The 27,104-nt window shown below is 37.8% G+C and overlaps 1 protein-coding gene across 1 annotated transcript in view; it reads left to right on the forward strand.

Moving 5' to 3' along the window:
- The window catches only part of LOC115628083 (hemicentin-2), a 291,265-nt gene extending 264,442 nt beyond the window's left edge, over positions 1–26,823 (forward strand). The window contains exons 14-17 of the mRNA XM_030524060.1: positions 20,585–20,862; positions 25,901–26,068; positions 26,618–26,686; positions 26,772–26,823. Coding sequence (XP_030379920.1) covers positions 20,585–20,862; positions 25,901–26,068; positions 26,618–26,686; positions 26,772–26,795 — 539 coding nt within the window. The 3' untranslated portion in view covers positions 26,796–26,823. The remainder of the gene's footprint in view (positions 1–20,584; positions 20,863–25,900; positions 26,069–26,617; positions 26,687–26,771) is intronic.
- Positions 26,824–27,104: the final 281 nt, after the last annotated feature.

The following is a 27,104-nucleotide window of genomic DNA, read 5'->3' on the forward strand; positions in this document are numbered from 1 at the left end:
ATTTTATTTGGAATTTATTGTGTGGCACCTTTATGTCTTTTTATACCCTGTACCTGTAGGGTAAAAAGGTTTGTGCAAAGTGTGTAACAGCCAGGAGGAAGCATCTAAATTATATATATTCTGAAGCATGGCGAGAAAAATTGATCTAGACATGTCCTGGATTTCGGAAACGGTTGAGTTCACATTCACCCAACTTGGTATGACGTTCCTTGTACCTAGTCTATACGAGTTTATTTTATATTCCTCTTTGTGTAGATTAGAGCGTTCTTTTCCGACCATCGCAATAGTTTCATTTTTTGTAAGCATTTCTGCTACATCAAGTCTGAATTCTGCTGAGAATAGGAGTTTGTCAGGTGATCCATTGGACCTATTAGCTCGTTGGTAAAGTAGTTACGTAATAATCATGGCTATGTCCAATAGGTGGTAAAAAAACTGAATCTTGCCAATGAGAACTTCCTACTAAAATCTTGTGTCTAATAATTATACTGTCAATTAAGTCAACGCTAAGATCCATTGTCTGCAAGGTGTTTTGAACAAAGGTATTGACATGATATAATTGTCGAAATACAGGCGAAAATCTTGACCGTGACAAACCTATAATTACTCATTTTTTATATCCACATTTATTTACACTCATGGGCGTAGACAGAATTTAGTGCAGGGGGGGACTTTTGGGGCCGATTTTTTACTATACAAAATATTTGCACTATACAAAAAACACATGAAAAATATGGAAAAATGAAATTCAAAGTAATTAAAATTTGAAATTTCGAATGCAATAAAATGTAAAAAAAACTTACTAAAAAACAAGATAGAACGCTACAGTCGAGCAAGCCCGACAGTAAAATAGCCTGTATTCTCCACAAAAAAGAAAAATTAAAAAAAAAAGTATTAAAAAAATTAAATTATTTAAAAAAAATTAAATTAATTTATTAAATTAATGAAGACAAGAGAGAACGCTACAGTCGAGCACACCCGACAGTGTAATACCTTGTACCCAGGTAAACTTCCGTCACTGAGTTATATGCGCCCAAAGCAGCAGAAAAAAGACGAAGAAGAAGAAGGGGGGGGTTGTACTGGCGAGAATTTGTTTCGCTAATAACTTTTCTTAGAATTGACAGAATTAACAACAGGTAGCATTTGAAATGTGGACGTTATTGGCGAAATTCTGTAGAGTGGAAAGGGGGGGAAATTAAAAAATAAACTCGACCTTTCTCGGACCTAGGAGAATCTGGATGCCAACTTTGGTTATTCTAGCTTTCATAGTTTCGGAGATCCTTGCGTTCATCCAGACGGACGGTCGGACGGATGGACATGTCTAGATCGATTTCTCTCGTCATGGTGATTCAGAATATATATACTTTATGGGGTCGGAGATGCTTCCTTCTGCATGTTACATTCTTTGCACAAACCTAATATACCCTTTTTACCCTTTTTACAGGGTATAAAAAGTAAAAAAAAAAAATGAAGACTGCGATAGTTTCATTATTTTATCAGGTAAGGCGGTGTTCATCAGGAATTGAAGCTGCTTTTCATTCAAAATTAAATTATTTTGCGTAATAGATTACTTAAAATTTGCATCGCCTGGCATGAAGATCGATCAGAGTCCAACATCTGTGACATCTATGATAGGGTTACTTCTACCATTCACGTCCAACTCATTTGGACGTTCAACATAACTCCCGGTTTTCCGTTTTACTAACTTTGTTATCCTCTGGTAAGTAATCACATTCATCATCTGCAGAAAAATCGAGGTCGTCCTCGCTTTCTAAGCCTTTTCACTGATATTATTTCTAATTGAAAAGCACAGTTGGATAACATCTTACATACAATGACCAAGACGTGGCATACTATATATAACATAAAACAGATAGGATAGAAAAATAGTTTTAGAGCTAAACACAACAAAATACAAAGAACTTGTGCAATCAGTGCAGATATGAATCACATCCAATGAAACCCACTAAAGCAATTTGATGTACATTTGCAGCATAGGACAAATCCTAAATTGCGGCTACTACACAGTAATGAACACATAAATGCTGTCGAACAACTACAGCTATAATATAAGTCTTCTAAGTTATTTAAAATTTCGAAACGGCGCCCTGGCGACCGTCACAGGGTGTCGTTACTAAATAAGGACGGAGAGGATGGCGTAAGAAGGAATAGTAATAAGGGAAAAATGTAAAATGAGTTGTAAAGTTTAAGTTGTAGTACAAATTCTGCCAATTTGCACGGGAAGCGGCACATCAATAAAGATAATACGAATAAACACAGCCACCAAGCGTTTCCTAAACATTATTTCGGGGTTCCAGAAATAAAACATTTATCTGAGTAACTCTGGCTGGTGAGTATAACCGGGACAGCGTTGCAAGTGGCGCCCGAGCAGGGACCCTGGAATAAAGTGACGTCAAACACGACTGCGACCACGCGGTGAGTTGGAAACATAAGGCGAGAGGTATTGCCTCGTGGTGGTACGGACGAGTTAGGTGCGAGCGTTAAGGAAGGAGGAGCTAAAGGCGCCAACCCAAACGGTAGCCTCAGCCACGGAAGCGCCCATCGCGACGACAACGCGGGCGTCAGATACCACAGCACCAGCTGGGGCTGCGCCAGTGCCCGTACCCGTTGCCACCACCCACACTGCAGACACGCCATCGGTAACAGCTGAGCCAACTTGGGCTCAGGTGGCGGACCTGCTGTTGGTGTGTCGTCAGTGGCAACACACCCAATCCGCGTGAAAGACAACAGGCCCATCATTTTTAAAATTTGTAAAACTTTTACCGAAACGTTTCAATTGATGTAACAAGTTTATGGCGATGATTGCCTATCCCGTAGCAGAGTGCACGAGTGGTTTCAACGTTTTCAAAGTGGTCGTGAGGACATAAATGACGATCAACATGTGGGCCAATCAAAATTCGTGATCACAGAAAATTCCATTGAAACTGTGCGTGAATTCATCAAAAATCAGCCGAAATCATCATTGAAATTGATGGAAATAGAATTGAAAATCTCTAAAACATCGATTTATCGCATTTGTGTGCACGGGTTGTTCCGCACAAATTGACTGACGACCAAAAATTGCTCAGACGATCGACACTTGTGACCGATTATTTGACCAAAAATCACATTTTAACCATCAACCACTCCTAGGATCCTACCTTTTCGGAAAAATGCATTTGCCCTTGAAAGGAAAGCGTTATGCAGACGTAGAGGCCATTTAAAAGGCTTGCACCGGCATACTGGCGACCATACCGGCCAACGAGCTAAAACACTGTATTGAAGCAGAAGGAGACTATTTTGAATAAAATAAATTGATTTTGCCGAAAGAACCATTTGTTCTGTTTTTTTTTTCAAGTCCTCTTTACTTTGGAACACTCCTTGTATTTATGTAATAGAACTCAACGCGTATTATATCAAAATGCACTGTCCAAAGTCGTTAACGTCTGGCGCATCTCTGGCGTGCCCCAAGTTCTTGATCCCTTGTGGTTTGTCCTTTCTATAAATAACTTGCCGCAGGTAGTATCCTTTTCAAATATCCTGATGTATACCGACGACATACATCTGTCGCTTAACCTTTCTAAATGCAACTCTATGGCCTTCCACCGCTCTGCTGCCCATTTTGGTTCCTATACTCTTGGGAATTCTACTTTAAATCGAATAAACACAGAATCTGTCCAAAAACAACTACAAGTATTACTGTTTGCTCATCGGAGTCTAAATAGGAGTCACAGCCGCATGCCTTCATATAGATCTAGATCAAAAGTAATAGACCTACCATCATTACATCACCGTAGAATTTATTCAGGAGTCACCCTCCTCCACAAACTTCTTTCTGGTGATATAGACTCCCCTTTCCTTCTTAGCATCGTAGACTTGGTAGTTACCTTGAGACTTACTCATGCATTTCTACTCTTCGATTTCCTATTTGTAGATCTAACTTTAATTTACTTCGTGTGTTCTAATTATAATCTTTTTTCACACAACATATCCTTTGAACACTCCATTAAGACTTTCATTCATTATAACTTATTCATTATACTTGTTTAAATTTTATTTTAAGTTGTACTATTTAATATACTGAATTCTTATGTATATTTATAAGATTTTTATACTCTGTACATGAAATGTACAGAAGTATATTAGGTTTGCGGGAGCTGAAAAATGTAACAGGCAGAAGGAGGCGTGGCAGACCCCACAAAGTATATATATTCTTGATCAGCATGACGAGACGAGTCGATCTAGCCCTGTCTGTCTGTCTGTCTGTCTGTCCGTCTGTCCGACTGTCCGTCTGTCCGTCCGTATGAACACCTGGATCTCAGAGACTATAAGAGATAGAGACACCAAATTTTGCACAAAGATGCCTTATGTGTGTATTCTATACGAGTTTGTTTTATTTTTTGGATTTTCCCCCCCACTTCCCCCCTATGGGGGTTTTCCCGATTTTCCATTCGTATAATCGCCTATATCTCGGAGACCATAAGACCTAGGAACACCAAATTTTAGTCCAAGATGCCTTGTGTGAATACGCAGAAAATGTATATTTTGGAATCCCCCTCCCTCCCCCCTCTCCTTCGCAAATGCGATTTTCTCTAACTCCCGTAATTCTTGGAATTTCGAACTAAAATTTTGCAAATACCCCCAGTTAGTAATTATGTGTCCGTATGCCAAGTTTCACTATGATAGACCGATTTACCAAGAAGTTATAGCCATAAATATATTTGCTGCTCAAGCGCTGCCCGCGGCTGTTGTTGATGTTGCTGTTTGGTTGACTGCGAAAATGCTTACACAGACACGAATAGATGCGCAAGGGCATACATACACTCACACAGACGCAATTGCTATGTAAATGTGCAATTATACACCCTTTACGTGAGTTCGAATACCGAGAAAGGTAAAATCGATCAAAATTTTTTTATACCCTGTACCCGTAGGGTAAAAAGGGTATATTAGGTTTGTGCAAAGTATGTAACATATAGAAGGAAGCATCTCCGACCCCATAAAGTATATATATTCTTGATCAGCATGACGAGAGAAATCGATCTAGACATGTCCGTCCGTCTGTCCGTCCGTCTGTCCGTCCGTCTGGATGAACGCGAGGATCTCAGAAACTATAAAAGCTAGAATAACCAAAGTTGGCATCCAAATTCTCCTAGGTCCGAGTAAGGACGAGTTTATGTTTTTTTTTTTAATTTTCCCCCCCTTCCCCCGCTACAGAATTTCGTCAATAGCGTCCACATTTCAAATGCTACCTAAACCAAACTTTGCACACATAATTTATATATAATTGTCTACTGTTGTATAAAATTTTATTCAATTCGGTCAGTTCTAAGAAAAGTTTTTAGCAAAACAAATCCTCGCCAGTACAACCCCCAAACTGCAGCAGCAAGTTCGCTCTTCTTCTTCCTCTTTTTGCTGCTGCTATGGGCGCATATAACTCAGTGACGGAAGTTTACCTGGGTACAGGGTATTACACTGTCGGGCTTGCTCGACTGTAGCGTTCTCTCTTGTTTTTTTTTTAATTTTCTTAATTTTTTTTATTTTCTATAATTATTGTAAACATATGTACAGAGTATTTCAAAGTCGGGACACCCGACTTTAGCTTTTTTACTTGTTTTATTATATGAAAGAATTCAAAATAGGCACAAAATAGGGGGTTTTCCCGTGGAAAAACTGAAACACAATCAACACTCCACAGCCCAAGCGGTAAGAGCTAGGAAGTTGAAATTTGAGCCCAAGTATCCTTTCATAGTGTAGGTGAAAGGGTTTTAGTATATTCGAGCTCCAAGTGGAGGAAAAATGCGCATTTTTCCAATGAACTTTAAAATTGGTTTTTATAATCTACAAAGGAATACAAAAAAAAATCATACTCGGTTTTTGGATTTTTTTTTTATACTCTGTACATGAAATGTACAAGAGTATATTAGGTTTGCGGGAGCTGAAAAATGTAACAGGCAGAAGGAGGCGTGGCAGACCCCACAAAGTATATATATTCTTGATCAGCATGACGAGACGAGTCGATCTAGCCCTGTCTGTCTGTCTGTCCGTCTGTCCGTCCGTATGAACACCTGGATCTCAGAGACTATAAGAGATAGAGACACCAAATTTTGCACGAAGATGCGTTATGTGTGTATTCTATACGAGTATGTTTTATTTTTTTGATTTTCCCCCCCACTTCCCCCCTATGGGGGTTTTCCCGATTTTCCATTCGTATAATCGCCTATATCTCGGAGACTATAAGACCTAGGAACACCAAATTTTAGTCCCAGATGCCTTATGTGAATACGCAGAAAATGTATATTTTGGAATTCCCCTCCCTCCCCCCTCTACCCCGCAAATCGTAACTCCCGTAATTCTTGGAATTTCGAACTAAAATTTTGGAAATACCCCCAGTTAGTTATTATGTGTCCGTATGCCAAATTTCATTATGATAGACCGATTTACCAAGAAGTTATAGCCATAAATATATTTGCTGATGCAGCGCTGCTGCAGCGCTGCTCAAGCGCTGCCCGCGGCTGTTGTTGATGTTGCTGTTTGGTTGACTGCGAAAATGCTTACACAGACACGAATAGATGCGCAAGGGCATACATACACTCACACAGACGCAATTGCTATGTAAATGTGCAATTATACACCCTTTACGTGAGTTCGAATACCGAGAGAGGTAAAATCGATCAAATTTTTTTTTTTATTTTCTTAATTTTTTTATTTTCTATAATTATTGTAAACATATGTACAGAGTATTTCAAAGTCGGGACACCCGACTTTAGCTTTTTTACTTGTTTTTAAATAAAAAGTTTTTGTTAAAGATTTTCCCCGATCCATTTCAAATTTGGGAAATACAAAGTACGTAATTAAATCTACAACTTTGCAGTCAACGATTTTTAAAATATTGAAATAAGATTTTGGCTTTACAAATGCAGGCAGAACAAACAATATAAAATATCAAACAGTTGGGAAAACTAAGTATACATTCACACACACACACACATACAAGCAGATGTTCGTGTAGTTGCGTGCAACTGATTGGAATAGCCAAAGCAAAATGTACACATGTAAGTACATATGTATGACCCTGTCAGTGAACAGGGAAAGATACAACTATTTTAATTGATTAAAAACAATTTAACATTTTCAAAAGTAATTTTTTCTTTGTTTAGTACATTTGGCATTAGGGTTTTCATTAACAACTTTTTTTTCGTTATTATACTCTGTACATGAAATGTACAAGAGTATATTAGGTTTTGCGGGAGGTGAAAAATGTAACAGGCAGAAGAAGGCGTGGCAGACCTTACAAAGTATATATATTCTTGATCAGCATGACAATGGGCCTAGATGACTACCTTGAGGTACACCCGAAGTAACACGAACAGGTTGAGAGATATGCGATCTGAGTAGTACTCTCTGGGTCCTATTTTTAAGACAGGACGAAATCCAAAGCAAAAAATTTGAAGGAAACCCAATACGATCAAGCTTCAACAGGAGTAAGTCGTGATTCACTGAATCAGCCTAACTGAAGTCAGTATAAATAACATCAGTTTGCATTTTAGCTGATTCACTGAATCAGCCTTACTGAAGCCAGTATAAATAACATCAGTTTACATTTTAGCTAGGAATGCATCATTTATCAATGATGTAAATTCCAGAAAATTTGATGTCAACGATAGCCGAATCATTGCTTGCATTTTCACTATGAAGAAAAAAAGAAGAAGGCAGAGCTGACGACTTACGTTTGCAGTTCACAAAATTGTAAAACTGCTTAGGGTCTTGAAAAACTTAAGCTTTACAGCGCTTAAGATACACAGTGTAACACTGAGAATTGAGAAGAAGGAAGTTTGATTTGGCTATAGAGTATTTTGAAAAGTCCAAACAAGATCCAGTTTGTAGAGTATTTTGAAAAGTCCAAACAAGATCCAGTTTGCTTGAACTTTTTAAAATACCTAGATTTCCTATTCTTTAAAGTGGAAAGTTGCCAATTAAACCAAGAAGGCTTAATTGAAGAAGATGGTACAACGCTATAGGGAATGCAGACATCGAAAAGGGAGAAAATGGTCTCATAGAAAAAAGTAGACGCGATTTCAATGTCAACGGATTCGTATGGAAATGACCAATCAGTTTCTGATATTAATCTGTTGAGCTTATTAAAATCGCCTTTCCGAAAACAATGGCGTGAACTTTTATGAGTCAATGAGGGAGAGACTTTAGCTTCGTATTGAGAAATCGAGATTTCAATAGTAGGGTGATACGGATCTTCGGGAATAGATAGAGGTGAAGAGCTAGAGATTACAGCATCTGTGCCTTCGTTTACAAAAATAAGGTCAATCAGTCTATTTAGGTTAATAAAAATTGAATTAATTTGAACCAAAGACAATTCAAAGAGAGAATCAAGAAAGTCATGATGTGATGAGGGAATAAGGTGATTAGAGCCATTGAAAAAAGCCCTGGGAATATTTGGCAGATTGAAATCACCATCATTATCCCGTAAAGAGAGAAGAAGAGACTTCGCTGATAAAATTTATATGGTGCATATAAACAGATCAGCAGAAGGAGGAATATAAGAGCAAGTGATAAATACAGCATGTGAAAGTAGAATTACATAAACAAGTTCTGATCGAAGGGTGGATTTGACTGCGATCAGTACACCACCACCACAACGATTTGGGCGATCACGCCTATAAATGGTAAAGATATTTGACAGAATTTCATAATCAAAAACAGAGTCATTTAACCATGTTTCCGAAAATGAAATAATGTCAGATTCGAAAGCTATGCTGTCTTTAAATAAGTTTTTAAGCTTAGATAAAAGACCTCCAACATTTTGGTAATGTAGAGTAAGCGGAACGTGAACAGGAGCTGGTAGAGTTCTTTTTCTTTGTTTGAACTCATGAACAATCATATGAGGAGGCCAAAATTTAGGGTCACAAATAATGGGTTTAACGGAGACGCTAATTTTGAACGACGCTATTTAGCGAGGTTCAGAAAAATTCAATTTAGAAATTGAAACACTAGCAAAAGTTTTGCTAGCTATATAAGTTGTAATGGATTCGCAAGTCGTATCAGCGGATAACCTCGATACAAACACTTGTTTCTGAGGGGCCACGACATTAAGAGTAGGAGGATTGGGAGTAGTAGCTGCAACCTCCGCCACTTTAGACGGTAAGTCTGAAACGCATGCGGACCTTTTTGAAGCAGTACTCAAGACTGCTTTTTGATTGCGTCGATGAAACTTCAATTGGAGAAGGCAGGGGGGAGCCATCAAATATATTAGGGGAAGCTGACTGAGATAGAACTGGAAAACAAATATCATAATGAGAAGTTGCTTGGAGGATCAAATGTGGCAAGGTTGAGCCAGGTTGCTGGAGACTCAAATTTATACTTGCTTAGCAAGTCAACACCCAAATCGAAATCGCTGGCAAGTTTTTTTGAAATCTTGTGCAATTTTACAAATTGGTTTTTTCACGCTGTTATACATACGTGAAAAGTCAAATTGCATATCAATACAAACCGGGCATGACCATTGCAAGCCGCCGCAACCATTTTTGGCCTTATCGTGGTCACGACCGATAAGCCCTGCACACTTAATATGCATCATCTTGTCACACAACTAGCAGCTAATATACTGCGGTTGAGCAACATCATAAGCATCCTTAATAGTGCAAAACAAATATTAAATTCGCACTGTGGCTAAAAACGGTGTAAAGTACAAGATAAACAGACAGACTTGCTGGCAGCAGCAAAAGCAAAAGCTCTAGCACAAGATATGTTAGAGAGCGAAACACAACAAAGTGCGTAGGCGCGATGAACAAAAAGAATAAAGCACAAGCAAACACACACACTCACTTGTGTTAAAGAAAGGGAGCACGAAAACGAACGTAGAAAAAAAGTGCACAAGCATCAAAAACAGCCGTGACGCTGCTTAATTAAAATGAATATAAAACACAAAAGTGTAGTGCACAACTGATAACACAAAACACAAAGCTCGGGCTTACCGCTTAGGCAACAATTTTCTACAAATTAGGCTGATATAAGGCAAGATTCATCGGGAAAAATAATAAAGTTAAGGAGCGCACAAAAAACACGACTGACTCTCTCAACAGAACTTCTTCTTCTTTGCTGCTCAAGCACTGCCCGCAGCTGTTGTTGATGGTGGTGCTTTAGTTGACTGCAAACATGCTTACACAGACAAAAATATACGAATAGACATACATACATTCACATAGACGCAATTGCTTTGTAAATGTGCAATTACAAGTATACACCCTTTACGTGAATACCGAGAGAGGTAAAATCGATCAATATTTTTTTTTAATTCTCTTAATTTTTTTAATTTTTATAATTGTTGTGACCATATGTACAGAGAATTTAAAAGTCGGGACACCCGGCTTCAGCTTTTTTACTTGTTTTTCATACGATATGTTGTAATATTTTTTTTTTATAGTCTCCAAATTTGTAGTACATACAAGTACAACATAACTAGAGCCACTAAAAATATACTCTGTACATGAAATGTACAAGAGTATATTAGGTTTTGCGGGAGGTGAAAAATGTAACAGGCAGAAGAAGGCGTGGCAGACCTTACAAAGTATATATATTCTTGATCAGCATGACAATGGGCCTAGATGACTACCTTGAGGTACACCCGAAGTAACACGAACAGGTTGAGAGATATGCGATCTGAGTAGTACTCTCTGGGTCCTATTTTTAAGACAGGACGAAATCCAAAGCAAAAAATTTGAAGGAAACCCAATACGATCAAGCTTCAACAGGAGTAAGTCGTGATTCACTGAATCAGCCTAACTGAAGTCAGTATAAATAACATCAGTTTGCATTTTAGCTGATTCACTGAATCAGCCTTACTGAAGCCAGTATAAATAACATCAGTTTACATTTTAGCTAGGAATGCATCATTTATCAATGATGTAAATTCCAGAAAATTTGATGTCAACGATAGCCGAATCATTGCTTGCATTTTCACTATGAAGAAAAAAAGAAGAAGGCAGAGCTGACGACTTACGTTTGCAGTTCACAAAATTGTAAAACTGCTTAGGGTCTTGAAAAACTTAAGCTTTACAGCGCTTAAGATACACAGTGTAACACTGAGAATTGAGAAGAAGGAAGTTTGATTTGGCTATAGAGTATTTTGAAAAGTCCAAACAAGATCCAGTTTGTAGAGTATTTTGAAAAGTCCAAACAAGATCCAGTTTGCTTGAACTTTTTAAAATACCTAGATTTCCTATTCTTTAAAGTGGAAAGTTGCCAATTAAACCAAGAAGGCTTAATTGAAGAAGATGGTACAACGCTATAGGGAATGCAGACATCGAAAAGGGAGAAAATGGTCTCATAGAAAAAAGTAGACGCGATTTCAATGTCAACGGATTCGTATGGAAATGACCAATCAGTTTCTGATATTAATCTGTTGAGCTTATTAAAATCGCCTTTCCGAAAACAATGGCGTGAACTTTTATGAGTCAATGAGGGAGAGACTTTAGCTTCGTATTGAGAAATCGAGATTTCAATAGTAGGGTGATACGGATCTTCGGGAATAGATAGAGGTGAAGAGCTAGAGATTACAGCATCTGTGCCTTCGTTTACAAAAATAAGGTCAATCAGTCTATTTAGGTTAATAAAAATTGAATTAATTTGAACCAAAGACAATTCAAAGAGAGAATCAAGAAAGTCATGATGTGATGAGGGAATAAGGTGATTAGAGCCATTGAAAAAAGCCCTGGGAATATTTGGCAGATTGAAATCACCATCATTATCCCGTAAAGAGAGAAGAAGAGACTTCGCTGATAAAATTTATATGGTGCATATAAACAGATCAGCAGAAGGAGGAATATAAGAGCAAGTGATAAATACAGCATGTGAAAGTAGAATTACATAAACAAGTTCTGATCGAAGGGTGGATTTGACTGCGATCAGTACACCACCACCACAACGATTTGGGCGATCACGCCTATAAATGGTAAAGATATTTGACAGAATTTCATAATCAAAAACAGAGTCATTTAACCATGTTTCCGAAAATGAAATAATGTCAGATTCGAAAGCTATGCTGTCTTTAAATAAGTTTTTAAGCTTAGATAAAAGACCTCCAACATTTTGGTAATGTAGAGTAAGCGGAACGTGAACAGGAGCTGGTAGAGTTCTTTTTCTTTGTTTGAACTCATGAACAATCATATGAGGAGGCCAAAATTTAGGGTCACAAATAATGGGTTTAACGGAGACGCTAATTTTGAACGACGCTATTTAGCGAGGTTCAGAAAAATTCAATTTAGAAATTGAAACACTAGCAAAAGTTTTGCTAGCTATATAAGTTGTAATGGATTCGCAAGTCGTATCAGCGGATAACCTCGATACAAACACTTGTTTCTGAGGGGCCACGACATTAAGAGTAGGAGGATTGGGAGTAGTAGCTGCAACCTCCGCCACTTTAGACGGTAAGTCTGAAACGCATGCGGACCTTTTTGAAGCAGTACTCAAGACTGCTTTTTGATTGCGTCGATGAAACTTCAATTGGAGAAGGCAGGGGGGAGCCATCAAATATATTAGGGGAAGCTGACTGAGATAGAACTGGAAAACAAATATCATAATGAGAAGTTGCTTGGAGGATCAAATGTGGCAAGGTTGAGCCAGGTTGCTGGAGACTCAAATTTATACTTGCTTAGCAAGTCAACACCCAAATCGAAATCGCTGGCAAGTTTTTTTGAAATCTTGTGCAATTTTACAAATTGGTTTTTTCACGCTGTTATACATACGTGAAAAGTCAAATTGCATATCAATACAAACCGGGCATGACCATTGCAAGCCGCCGCAACCATTTTTGGCCTTATCGTGGTCACGACCGATAAGCCCTGCACACTTAATATGCATCATCTTGTCACACAACTAGCAGCTAATATACTGCGGTTGAGCAACATCATAAGCATCCTTAATAGTGCAAAACAAATATTAAATTCGCACTGTGGCTAAAAACGGTGTAAAGTACAAGATAAACAGACAGACTTGCTGGCAGCAGCAAAAGCAAAAGCTCTAGCACAAGATATGTTAGAGAGCGAAACACAACAAAGTGCGTAGGCGCGATGAACAAAAAGAATAAAGCACAAGCAAACACACACACTCACTTGTGTTAAAGAAAGGGAGCACGAAAACGAACGTAGAAAAAAAGTGCACAAGCATCAAAAACAGCCGTGACGCTGCTTAATTAAAATGAATATAAAACACAAAAGTGTAGTGCACAACTGATAACACAAAACACAAAGCTCGGGCTTACCGCTTAGGCAACAATTTTCTACAAATTAGGCTGATATAAGGCAAGATTCATCGGGAAAAATAATAAAGTTAAGGAGCGCACAAAAAACACGACTGACTCTCTCAACAGAACTTCTTCTTCTTTGCTGCTCAAGCACTGCCCGCAGCTGTTGTTGATGGTGGTGCTTTAGTTGACTGCAAACATGCTTACACAGACAAAAATATACGAATAGACATACATACATTCACATAGACGCAATTGCTTTGTAAATGTGCAATTACAAGTATACACCCTTTACGTGAATACCGAGAGAGGTAAAATCGATCAATATTTTTTTTTAATTCTCTTAATTTTTTTAATTTTTATAATTGTTGTGACCATATGTACAGAGAATTTAAAAGTCGGGACACCCGGCTTCAGCTTTTTTACTTGTTTTTCATACGATATGTTGTAATATTTTTTTTTTATAGTCTCCAAATTTGTAGTACATACAAGTACAACATAACTAGAGCCACTAAAAATAACACAAAAATTAACGAACACTTTATGAAAACGGACTACAAGGGCGTAGGCAAGGGGCCAGGAGGCCGTTGCCTCTAGAAAAAATTTCGCTGTATGAAGTCGATCACACATTTATTATTATGGCGCAATATTTCGCCTTAAAAGGAACTGAGTTAAATTTGTTGAAGTTTTTATAGCCTGTACCCAAAGGGTGAAAGGCTATACTAGTTTTGTGCGCATGTATGTAACACACAGAAGGAGGCGTGGCAGATCCCACAAAGTATATATATTCTTGATCAGGGTGACAAGCCGAGTCGATATAGCCATGTCCGCCCGTCCGTCTGTCCGTCCGTCCGTCTGTATGAGCGCAAGGATCTCAGAAGGTATAAGAGCTAGAATTACCAAACTTGGTATCCAGGTTCCCTAAGCCCTAGCAGGTCAAGATTGTTTTTTTATTTTGATGCACCCCCCACTGCCCCGCAATTCGTGTTTTTTCTTATAACTTCCGTAATTCTTGCAATTTTGGTAGTTACATCCAGTTAGAGCTTATGTGTCCGTGTGCCAAGTTTCATCATGATAGGTCAATTCTGAAGAAAGTTATAGCCATAAGTAAAATCGCTGCTCATGCGCTGCCTGCAGCTCTGTCGGCAGCGCTGCCCGCAGATGTTGTTGATGTTGCTGCTTTGGTTCAACTTTGTGCTGCATACATACACGCATATAAACACGCATAGGTACGTGATGTAAATGTTTCTGTTAAAACTGAACATAAACATGTATTCTAATTTAATTTAATTAATTAATTTATTTTTTTTAATAATTTAATTTTTTTAATTTTTTTTTTTAATTTTTCTTTTTTGTGGAGAGTACAGGCTATTTTACTGTGGGGCTTGCTCGACTGTAGCGTTCTATCTTGTTTTATTAATCATATGTGTGTCCAGCTAAAGCTGGAAACTTGCCGGTATGGCAAAAGCGAGGGTCCAGAGTTTGTTCACTTCCAAGTGAAGTGAGTATATCACAAATGGCAGACTGTTTTTGGCTCGCACTGGGATTTATTAAATTTACAAAGAAAAGCGAACTGCACAGTCTGATCTTCAAATTCTAAGTGAGTTTATTACATCGCTTATGCTCGCGAGAGATAGAGCCAGAGAGCAACATACATATGTAAGTAAAGCTTACAGCTGTACAGACAGCGCCTAACAATTACGTATATGTGCAAACAGTTCATTTTTGTTTACTTAAATCTAAACTTCAAAACATTCTTAATATCTAATTGAATTTAATTCTCTTAAACTACGAAGTGAAATGTACGAAGTGGCATAAGCTATTATTTAAACGCATCGCGCATTATTCAACAAAAATTTTAATTTTTTGGTCCCTCTTCGGAAAATGCTCCGTACGCCCTTGACGGACTACACATACATGGTTCCCTTCGTACGGTTAAAACAGTAAAGAGAAACAAAACAAAACCCATGCATTCATATGTACATATGTATTTATGTACACACATATAGTATGTATACATATCTCTCTATATATAAAACAGTTTGTCCTGACTGACTGACCGACTGACTGACTGATTGGCAATCAACGCACAGCCCAAACGGTAAGAGCTAGGAAGCTGAAATTTGGACACAAGATCCCTCTTATAGTGAAAGTGAGCACTAAGAAGGGGTTTCGGAAAATTCGAACGCCAAAGGGGGGAAAACGGGCTCCAACTTTTGTATGAAAAATCTACAATTTTCATCCAATTAACTTCAAACTTAGTTTGTTTACTCTCAAAAAGAATACAAGATACACTGTATACTTGGTTTTTCACCATTTTCCCGGGGTCATGAAAAATGGGGAGTTTTCCGTGGAAAAATTGAAACACAATCAACACCCCACAGCCCAAACGGTAAAAGTACGGAAACTGAAATTTAGGCTCAAGTATCCTGTCATAATGTAGGTGCTCACTAAGAAGGGTTTTTGGAAAATTCGAGCTCCAAAGGGGGGAAAACGAGCTCCAAAGTTTGTTTGAAAAATCCGCATTTTTCAACCGATCGACTTAAAACTTAGTTTCTAAAATCAATTAAAGATTAGATACCTACTAAATGCCTTCCTACTGGTAACTTATAAGGTGAAAACATATGGGTAGGTTATGCACACACAAAATAAATACAATTGGAAACATTATATTGAGCCGGGCTAAGACGGGCAATACCTGCTAGTACATACATATGTATGTATGTTTCTCTTTACCTTTTCAACCGTACGTAGAGAACCGCACACATAGACACGAACTGTTGCTTGTTGTGTGTGTGAGTGTGTGTATGTCATGTCCCCAACTATTTGATATTTGTTGTTGCTGCATAAAGTTATTAATGAAAACCCTAATGCCAAGTTAGTGCATTTGGAAAAATTACTTTTAAAAATGTTATATAATTTTCAATTAATTAACATTTCTTGCTCTGTCAGTGCAAGACGAATGCACATACATACATATGTAGATACATATGTACATACATAGATGAGCACATACATATGTATCTATGGACATTCACACATTAGTGTCTCACATTTTGCTTTGACTATTTCAATCGTTTGCACGCAACTACACGAACAGCTGCTTGCATGTGTGTGTGTCTATGTATACTTAGTTGTCCCCAACTGTTTGATATTTTGTATTGTTTGTTCTGCCTGCTTTTGTAAAATGCATATTTTGAAAATCCTTGAATGCAAAGTTGTAGATTTAGTTACGTAGATTACATTACCCAAATTTTAAATCGATCGGACTTAATTTATAACACAAACTTTTCATTTGAAATAGTGAATAAATATTAAAACCCCAATAATTCAAGCTCCAAATTTCGAAAATCTAAGTATGCAGTTTTGTTTGTATTCTTTAATTGATTTTAGAAACTAAGTTTTAAGTCGATCGGTTGAAAAATGCGGATTTTTCAAACAAAATTTGGAGCTACTTTTCCCCCCTTTGAAGCTCGAATTTTCCAAAATCCCTTCTTAGTGCGCATCTACACCATTATAGGATACTTGAGCCCAAATTTCAGTTTCCTAGCTTTTACCGTTTGGGCTGTGGGGTGTTGATTGTGTTTAAATTTTTCCACGGAAAACCCCCCTTTTTTCATGCCCCAGGAAAAATGGTGAAAAACCAAGTATACAGTTTTTCTTGTATTCTTTTTGAGAGTATACAAACTAAGTTTGAAGTTAATTGGATGAAAATTGTAGATTTTTCATACAAACGTTGGAGCCCGTTTTCTCCCCTTTGGCGTTAGAATTATCCAAAACCGCTTCTTAGTGCTCACCTACACCACTGAAGACAACATGTGTCCAATTTTCAGCCTCCTAGCTCTTACCGTTTGGGCTGTGCGTTGATTGCAGATAGCTTTTCGTTTACCGAATTTTCCACCGGAAATCATTATTATTCAGGCCGCAGGAAAAATATTGAAAATCCAAGTATACAGTTTTTCTTGTTCTGAGAGTATACAAATTAAGTTTGAAGTTAATCGGATGAAAATTGTAGATTTTTCATACAAACGTTGGAGCTCGTTTTCCCCCCTTTGGAGCTCGAATTTTCCGAAACCCCTTCTTAGTGCTCACTTTCACTATAAGAGGGATCTTGCGTCCGAATTTCAGCTTCCTAGCTCTTACCGTTTGGGCTGTGCGTTGTTTGCCAATCAGTCAGTCAGTCGGTCAGTCAGTCAGGACAAACTGTTTTATATATATAGAGATGTATGTATGCCTGTGTATGAATATAGCATGTATGTACATTCGTATTAATGTATACATTGGGCAATCGAACACAGTTGTTTGATTGTAAAAAAACTAATGCTCTAAAAACAACAACAACTGCAAGTCATTGGCTCGCTCTTCTTCTTTCGTTTTGACCATTTAATGTTAATAGCAAAGGCAAAACGCCAAAAGTTTACAGTTACCGTCGCTAGGCAACGACTGCGTAAGCGATAGTAAAGCAGAAACCGAATAACGGAGCTACGCATATTCTGCTTCGCATTGCGGGCAGATGTATGTATGTACATACATATATGATTTGTTCTTATTGATCTCAATAAAAATTTAGATTTTATTATTTAAATATTCTGCTTATTGCATTCAAACTTCGATATTTTGATGGTATCGGTGGCTTCAACTATCGAAAGTTGTACTCTAGCAAATTGAGATGAGAATTGTCAGTGTTTTTTGATCGTGGCTCATCGCTGCACGGCATTGACACGAGTGCCGTGTTTCATATTCCGAGCTTGTGCGTGACCGTATTGACTCAATATGACACGAAAAGACTCAAATGTGAATTTAAAATTAGGATATACCCTTATAATTATTCCCCTTTTTTGCACATAGTCTATCTTAAAACGTTGCGTGTTCTCTATATATAAAACAGTTTGTCCTGACTAATTGGTGATCAACGCACAGCCCAAACGGTAAAAGATGAAATTTGGACTCAAGTATTCTTTCATAGTATCCATCATAGTGTAGGAGCACACTAAGAAAGGCTTTTGGAAAATTCGAGCTCCAAAGGGGGGAAAACGAGCTTTAAAAAATATTAGTTATAGTGGTCATGTTCGTTTAACGAAATAGTTTGGCAAGAACAAAAATGTAACGGACTACTGAACAATTTTTTGTCAAGAACAGAAAATGTTCATTTAAATACCTTAAATGCCTTCCTACTGGTAACTTATAAGGTGAAAACATATGGGTAGGTTATGCACACACAAAATAAATACAATTGGAAACATTATATTGAGCCGGGTTAAGACGGGCAATACCTGCTACTGTTTGTATATATACAGTGGGACATCGAACACTGTTTTTTAATTGTAATAAATAGTTTTCTATGGTTTTAAATTATAAATGAAATTTTTAAAACGAAAAGCAACAACGGCAACTGAAAGTCATTGGCACGCTCTGATTCTTTCGTTCATATTTTTTGATCATCTACGCCTTTTAAAATTTTTAAAAATTGATTGCAAAAACAAAATTCTAAAAGTTTACAGTTGCCGTCGCTAGGCAACGACAGAGTAAGCGATAATAAAGCAGAAACCGAATAACGGAGCTACGCATATTCTGCTTCGCATTGCGGGCAGATGTATGTAAATAATTTTTTCTAATTGATCTCAATAAATTATAATTAATTATCAGAAGATTTACCTGTTAATTGCATTCAAACTTCGATAGAACTATTGATAGTTATGCTCTAGCAAATTGAGATGGGCATTGTCAGTGCATTTTTCTTTTTGAATAGACACAAATGTGAATTTAAAATCTTATAATTATTCCCCTTTTTTGCACATAGTCTATCTTAAAACGTTCGTTATCTCCATATATATCAAACAGTTTGTCCTGACTGACTGACTGATTGGTGATCAACCCAAAGCCCAAACGGTAAAAGCTAGAAAGCTGAACTTTGGACTCAAGTATCATTTTATAGTGTAGGTGCCCTCACTTAATTCCAATGGATTTCCTCAATAAAGGTTTGCACTTTGCCAGCGCGTCTTCTGCTAGTACTCGCATTTTGTATATTAGCTCCTGCCGTGGGGATCTCTGAGTGTGCATTGCTACCTGGCTTGAGGCTGGAGTTCGCACTTCTTGGGTTTGGACCGATGGTGGTAGCGTTGGTCCTTTTTATTTGGGAACTCTGCTCTGCTTCTGGAAAACGCTAGCCTTGTCTCACCTATTATTGTCTAATGCGTCTTTGTTTTTGTTGTTTTGTAAATTTATCTGTTCGTTTTGGTCCCAACTTCAAGTCGCTATCGTTATTGGAATGTTTTCCCTTTTATACCCTCGGTTTGGAAGATATCCTTATGGGATTCTGTAATCAGTATAAATCCTTTTATTCACTCCACTTGGGAGCATAATTGGGCCCATGGCGTTCCAATGGTATCCAATTCAGCAAGACCAGTTCTCTTCTCTTCTTCTACTTCTAATGCAGCTCGGTTTATATCACTGTGGCTTCTGTGCAAGATAAGCCCAATCGATCTCCATCGTCGGTTTCTGATGGTAACAGTAACAGGCTTTTGATTTGTCAATTGCTTTATTGACGTGTTGCTTATCGTGTTGGGCCAAAAGTATATATATTCTTGATCACGATGACAAGACGAATCAATATAGCCATGTCCGTCTGCCTGTCCATCTGTCTGTATGTGTGCAAGGATCTCAGAAGGTACAAGAGCTAGGATTACCAACTTGGTATCCAGGTTCCCCTAATCTCTGCCCAAGCTCTGCCCGCAGCTGTTGTTGTTGCTTTGGATCAACTTTGTGCTGCATACGTACACGCATATAAATACGTAGAGATACGGTTCTGATGAAAATGACACTGTACCAAAACATGTCTCTACTTTTATATATATGTATTGATTCGCAATTTCGTTGTTTGTGTGTGTTCGTTAGATCTTTTCAAGCTCCCTAACGCCTTTCTTGCCTTATTTAACTTGGCAGCAATATCTTCTTCGGACCCTCCAGATTCAGTAACCATATAATTAAATGAGGAGACTTCGTCAACACTCCGCTCCCAATAATGAACCATTGGCTTGATCTTGCGTTAATGTGTAGACATTTAGTTTTACGAGAGTTGATTTTTAGTCCAAGAGCGGCGGCTTTGGCTGTGGTGGATGTCTATCATAATAAGTACGTGCTGTTTTGAAGCATTCGCACACGACCAGTCAAAACAGCTTTCAAAGTACGAACTAGTTAATGATAATAATAATAACCATTACGACTTCAATGTATGCTCTTATATTAAAATATGTTTTTTAGTACATTTACATATATAGTATATAGGTATTTCATCAGTAAATAAATATTTATAATTTGCTACCAATATTTCAGCTAATAACCCACGGGCGGAACTTTTATTTTCACCAGTCATATCGCTTACAATTGGATTAACTCTAGCAGTACTAGTAGCAACATTAGCTATAATACTTGCATTGCGTATACCATGCACAGCCACATCAAGGCGGCGACGTAAGGAACTATCGAGCGAAAACATGTCTAGAGAGGGCTCACCAGGTACTAGTGATAAGAGTTCACCTAGTAAAGACTTGGATGAAAGTGATGAGAAAAATCCGGACGTTGTACCGGAAACAATTGACTCCGATGATCAGGTAAATAATATTTTATTTTAAAAATTTTTATACTCTGTACATGAAATGTACAAGAGTATATTAGGTTTGCGCGAGCTGAAAAATGTAACAGGCAGAAGGAGGCGTGGCAGACCCCACAGAGTTATATGTTCTTGATCAGCATGACAAGACGAGTCGATTTAGCCCTGTCTGTCCGTCTGTCCGTCCGTCCGTCTGTCCGTCCGTATGATCACCTAGATCTCAGAGACTATAAGAGATAGAGACACCAAATTTTGCACAAAGATGCCTTATGTGTGTATTCTATACGAGTATGTTTTATTTTTTTGATTTTCCCCCCACTTCCCCCCCTATGGGTGTTTTCCCGATTTTCCATTCGTATAATCGCCTATATCTCGGAGACTATAAGACCTAGGGCCACCAACTTTTAGTCCAAGATGCCTTGTGTGAATACGCAGAAAATGTATATTTTGGAATTTCCCTCCCTCCCCCCTTTGCAATCAGCAGCAGCACATTATACATATTTTTTTCTATACTCTGCGAACCAGGAGACACAGAACAGCTGTCAATATCAACTCTACCTACTTTTTGCACTCTTGTTATCAATCGCATTTTGTAATCCATTTTACAGCGACATCAGCACTTGTTTGGTTAATGCAGCAATTAAGAGTTAGTTGACATAGATCTGACGTGGTGGTTAAAAGGCTTCTCACTATCCTAATATAAACAAAAAAGAAATGGTAAAGTCGAGCGAGCTCAGCTCTTAAATATCCTGTACCAACCCACAAAAAACAAAATAAAATTAATTATAAAATATTCAAGGCATGCATGCATACATAAGTGTTTATGTACAATTTCAACAGCATAAATTTACATCTGAATCGTGTATGCGTGTTTGTGTACTTGTACATATGTATGTCTGCATTACAAGCATTAACAACTACAGCTTCGGGCAGAGCTTCGCGAAAGGTTATATTTATGGCTATAACTTTCTTCATAATTAACCTATCATTGTGAAACTTGGCATATGGACACACAATCACTAACTGGATGTGACTACCAAAATTCTAATAATTACGGGAGCTATGGGAAAACACAAATTGCGGGCGAGTGGGGGGGTGCATCGGAAAAAATTAACAAACTCTTCCTTTCTCGAACATAGGAGAATCTGGATACCAAGTTTGGTTATTCTTGCTCTTGTACTTGCGTTCATACAGACAGATGGACTGACAGACGGACGGACATGGCTATATCGACTCGATTTGTCATCCTGATCAAGAATATATATACTTTGTGGGGTCTGCCACGCCTCCTTCTGTCTGTTACATTTTTCACCTGCCGCAAACCTAATATACTCTTGTACATTTCATGTACAGAGAATAAATAGTGAAGAAATATTAAAATAATAATCCAATAATTCAAACCCCAAGACCTATTTCAAAAAACCAAATGTGCAGTTTTATTTGTATTTTCTTATAGATCACAAAATTTTCATCGTTCATCGGCGAAAAACTGAAGATTTTCAAACAAACTTTGAAGCTATTTGGAGCCAGAATTTTCCAAAATCCCTTCTTAGTGCGCAACTACACTATGTTGCGATTTGAGCTTTGGGCTGTTGTGTGCCCCAACATTTTCTTGGAATTGAGAATATACAAACTAAGTTTGAAATTAATCAGATGAAAATTGTAGATTTGTCATACAAACATTGGAGCCTGTTTCCCCCTTTGGAACTCAAATTTGCATAAATCCCTTAGTGGGCACCTACACTATAAAAGGATACTTGAGTCCAAATTTCAGCTTCCTAGCTTTTACGGTTTGGGTTGTGCGTTGATCACCAATCAGTCAGGATAAACTATTTTATATATATAAGAGACTAGCAGGTATTGCCCGTCTTAACCCGGCTCAATATAATGTTTCCCATTGTATTTATTTTAACCTATAACCTACCCATATGTTTTCACCTTATAAGTTACCAGTAGGAAGGCATTTAAGGTATTTAAATGAACATTTTCTGTTCTTGACAAAAAATTGTTCAGTAGTCCGTTACATTTTTGTTCTTGCCAAACTATTTCGTTAAACGAACATGACCACTATAACTAATATTTTTTAAAGCTCGTTTTCCCCCCTTTGGAGCTCGAATTTTCCAAAAGCCTTTCTTAGTGTGCTCCTACACTATGATGGATACTATGAAAGAATACTTGAGTCCAAATTTCATCTTTTACCGTTTGGGCTGTGCGTTGATCACCAATTAGTCAGGACAAACTGTTTTATATATAGAGATAACGCAACGTTTTAAGATAGACTATGTGCAAAAAAGGGGAATAATTATAAGGGTATATCCTAATTTTAAATTCACATTTGAGTCTTTTCGTGTCATATTGAGTCAATACGGTCACGCACAAGCTCGGAATATGAAACACGGCACTCGTGTCAATGCCGTGCAGCGATGAGCCACGATCAAAAAGCACTGACAATTCTCATCTCAATTTGCTAGAGTAAAACTTTCGATAGTTGAAGCCTCCGATACCATCAAAATATCGAAGTTTATTTAAATAATAAAATCTAATTATTTATTGAGATCAATAAGAACAAATCATATACATACATACATCTGCCCGCAATGCGAAGCACAATATGCGTAGCTCCGTTATTCGGTTTCTGCTTTACTATCGCTTACGCAGTCGTTGCCTAGCGACGGTAACTGTAAACTTTTGGCGTTTTGCCTTTGCAATTAACATTAAATGGTCAAAACGAAAGAAGAAGAGCGAGCCAATGGCTTGCAGTTGTTGTTGTTTTTAGAGCATTATTTTTTTTAGAATCAAACAACTGTGTTCGATTGCCCAATGTATACATACATTAATACGAATGTACATACATGCTATATTCATACACAGGCATACATACATACATACATATGTATGTTTCTCTTTACTTTTTCAACCGTACGTAGAGAACCGCACACATAGACACGAACTGTTGCTTGTTGTGTGTGTGAGTGTGTGTATGTGATGTCCCCAACTATTTGATATTTGTTGTTGCTGCATAAAGTTATTAATGAAAACCCTAATGCCAAATACACTAAACAAAGAAAAAATTACTTTTAAAAATGTTATATAATTTTCAATTAATTAACATTCTTGCTCTGTCAGTACAAGACGAATGTACATACATACATATGTAGATACATAGATCTGCACATATGTATGGACATTTACACATTAGTGTCTCACATTTTGCTTTGGCTATTTCAATCGTTTACACGCAACTACACGAACAGGTGCTTGCATGTGTGTGTGTGTGTGTGTGTGTGTGTATGTATACTTAGTTGTCCCCAACTGTTTGATATTTTGTATTGTTTGTTCTGCCTGCTTTTGTAAAATACATATTTTGAAAATCCTTGAATGCAAAGTTGTAGATTTAGTTACGTAGATTACATTACTAAAATTTTAAATCGATCGGACTTAATTTAAACCACACACTTTTCATTTGAAATAGTGAATAAATATTAAAACCGCAATAATTCAAGCTCCAAATTTCGAAAATCTAAGTATGCAGTTTTGTTTGTATTCTTTAAATTGATTTTAGAAACTAAGTTTTAAGTCGATCGGTTGAAAAATGCGGATTTTTCAAACAAACTTTGGAGCTCGAACTTTCCAAAATCCCTTCTTAGTGCGCATCTACACCATGATAGGATACTTGAGCCCAAATTTCAGCATCCTAGCTTTTACCGTGTGAGCTGTGGGCTGTTGACGCGGTTTGCTTTTGTGCCCCAACGTTTTTTTACTGGAAAACTCCCATATTTTAGGCCCCAAAAAATATCAAAAAACCAAGTACACAGTTTTTCTTGGAATTGTTCTGAGAGTATACAAGCTAAGTTTAAAGTTAATCAGATGAAAACTGTAGATTTTTCATACAAACGTTGGAGCCTGTTTTCCCCCCTTTGGAGCTCGAGTTTTACAAAATCCCTTCTTAGTGGGCACCTAGACTATGAAAGGATACTTGAGTCCAAATTTCAGCATCCTAGCCTTTACTGTTTGGGCTGTGCGTTGATCACCAATCAGTCAGTCAGGACAAACTGTTTTATATATATAGATTCTTGATCAGCATGACAAAACGAGTCTATATAGCTCTATCTGTCCGTAGAGTCTATAAGAGCTACAAGCCCCGGCTTGTCACTTAGCCACTTCCCCACCCAATGGAAGTGCGCTGAAGTGATCCTAATCGCTAAGCCTGATAAGCCGCATCACCATCTGACATCATATCGACCTATCAGTTTATTGCCGGCACTCTCCCATAATTATTGAAAGAGTTGTTCCATGACGTGTGCTGACAATACTTGAAGCCGAGAATCTGATCCCCGACCACCAGTTTGGCTTCAGGAGAAGGCATGGTACACAGGAGCAGTGTCACAGGCTAGTGAACCAAAGGTACAAGGGTATGAAAACAAATATTACACGGCTGCAGTCTCATCCGATTGTAGCTGGAGCATAGATCCTTCTATGTAAGAGTTGAGGGCGAATGGGGCATCCGGCCAGTAAGAGCTAGAGTCCCGCAGGGCAGTGTACCGGGCCCATTACTATATACACTTTACACAGCGGACATGCCAGTCCTGGTCGAGCCAGAACTTATGGCTTCAACCTACGTTGATAACTTTCCATAGCTGTCTTACCAGGTGCCAGCATGTAAAGGCTTAACGAACGCAGGTTAACAAAAGTTTTACAGATGCTATTGTTTACTGAGCCCACGTGCTGAGTTTGAACAATAAGCTCCTACTGTACAAAGCGGAACTAAAGTATTTGGACCTACGGCATCGACTAGTTGCAGCAACATCAAAGTGCTGCATAGGCGACGCACCATGCTACATACACAGAGGCCTGGCCATGGCAACAATATGGGAGACAAAACTTCTTAATAATAAATCTTCTCGATAACAGCGAACATCACAGATGCCTTCAAAATACCTTTTAATTTTTATCTTTAAATACTGTATTTTGTAAGATGCCACTACTCAAGGCACTACTTTCGCAACAACTTTGAAATAAATTTAATTTTTGTTTTCTAGGTGGATTATATAAGAAGGCGCCAGCATATATCTACAATTGATACCAGCCCAAATAGGAGTATTTTAATTAGCCCATCACCACCACACCAACTTGGAACAGCAGATATGACTCTACATACGTCTCATAGCATTGGTTACTGTACTCTACGCGGTGGAACATTACCAATTGTAAGTCTATAGAAAATATAAATTCACTGGTGATTTCTAATGTTTTCACTAGAAACTGGCTATAGGTAATAAATATTTATGAATAGTTTATAGGTGAAAAAAATATAGTAATTTTTATATAAACTTGAAACTGGTTTATTAAACTAGCCATTTTTAGATGGACTTCCATACATAAACAACAAATTAAAATAACGAAAGCAAGAAAAGCGCTTTAACGGTAGCTCTCAATTGCCCTAAGTCCCTTACAATCAAATAACAATGGAGACTTTCTTGTATCCCATTTAAAATTAACTGAGCATCACAAAATTTGTTGCTTAAATCCTAAAAGCCATCGTTTTTAACATATCACATTTAGCGCAAAGTCAATTGTTAAGTAAAATATATTGCGCCATAGATAGTGCTCTTACATGCACTTGTACACACAATTGGAACCCGGCGTAGCTATATAGCGTCACTGTACAATTGTTGTATTGCGCATGTATAATGTAAATCATCAATTAGATCCACAATTTATATACGATATATTTCTCATAATATTTTTTTTTACAGAATGTCACCCCTCATATTTATTCAAACTCAATTTCTCAGTGTACGCTACCTCGGCCTTCATCACAAAATGTATGGCCTAGATACAGTGGCAATCCCGCTGTATCTAGAATGATTCCTCAAATTTCTTCGTTTCATCAAATACCAATTCCCGCAGCCAAAGGACACGCACATAACTTAACACAGCCAACATTAAATACTCCTACAACGGTAACAGCTGCAACATCAACAGTACAACCCCATGGTCGAACTATAGCCTTACATCACATGAGTCAATCCCAGCGCGGAAGGGTTTGTGTTGGAGTTGCCAGTAACGACCTTCATTCGGAACCAAGCTGTCAATCTGAAGATGAAGATACCGTCCAAACTCCGTTAATGATAAAACGCGATAGTACCGTATGACTATAGAACACCCACGGGGTTGGCGATACGGCCCTGTGACCAGAGGACTATTAGTACAGACGTTTACGCAATATCTTGGTACGAGCGT

Source organism: Scaptodrosophila lebanonensis, unplaced genomic scaffold, assembly GCF_003285725.1.
Source record: "Scaptodrosophila lebanonensis strain 11010-0011.00,11010-0021.00 unplaced genomic scaffold, SlebRS2 tig00000101-arrow-pilon, whole genome shotgun sequence".
Lineage (NCBI taxonomy): Eukaryota > Metazoa > Arthropoda > Insecta > Diptera > Drosophilidae > Scaptodrosophila > Scaptodrosophila lebanonensis.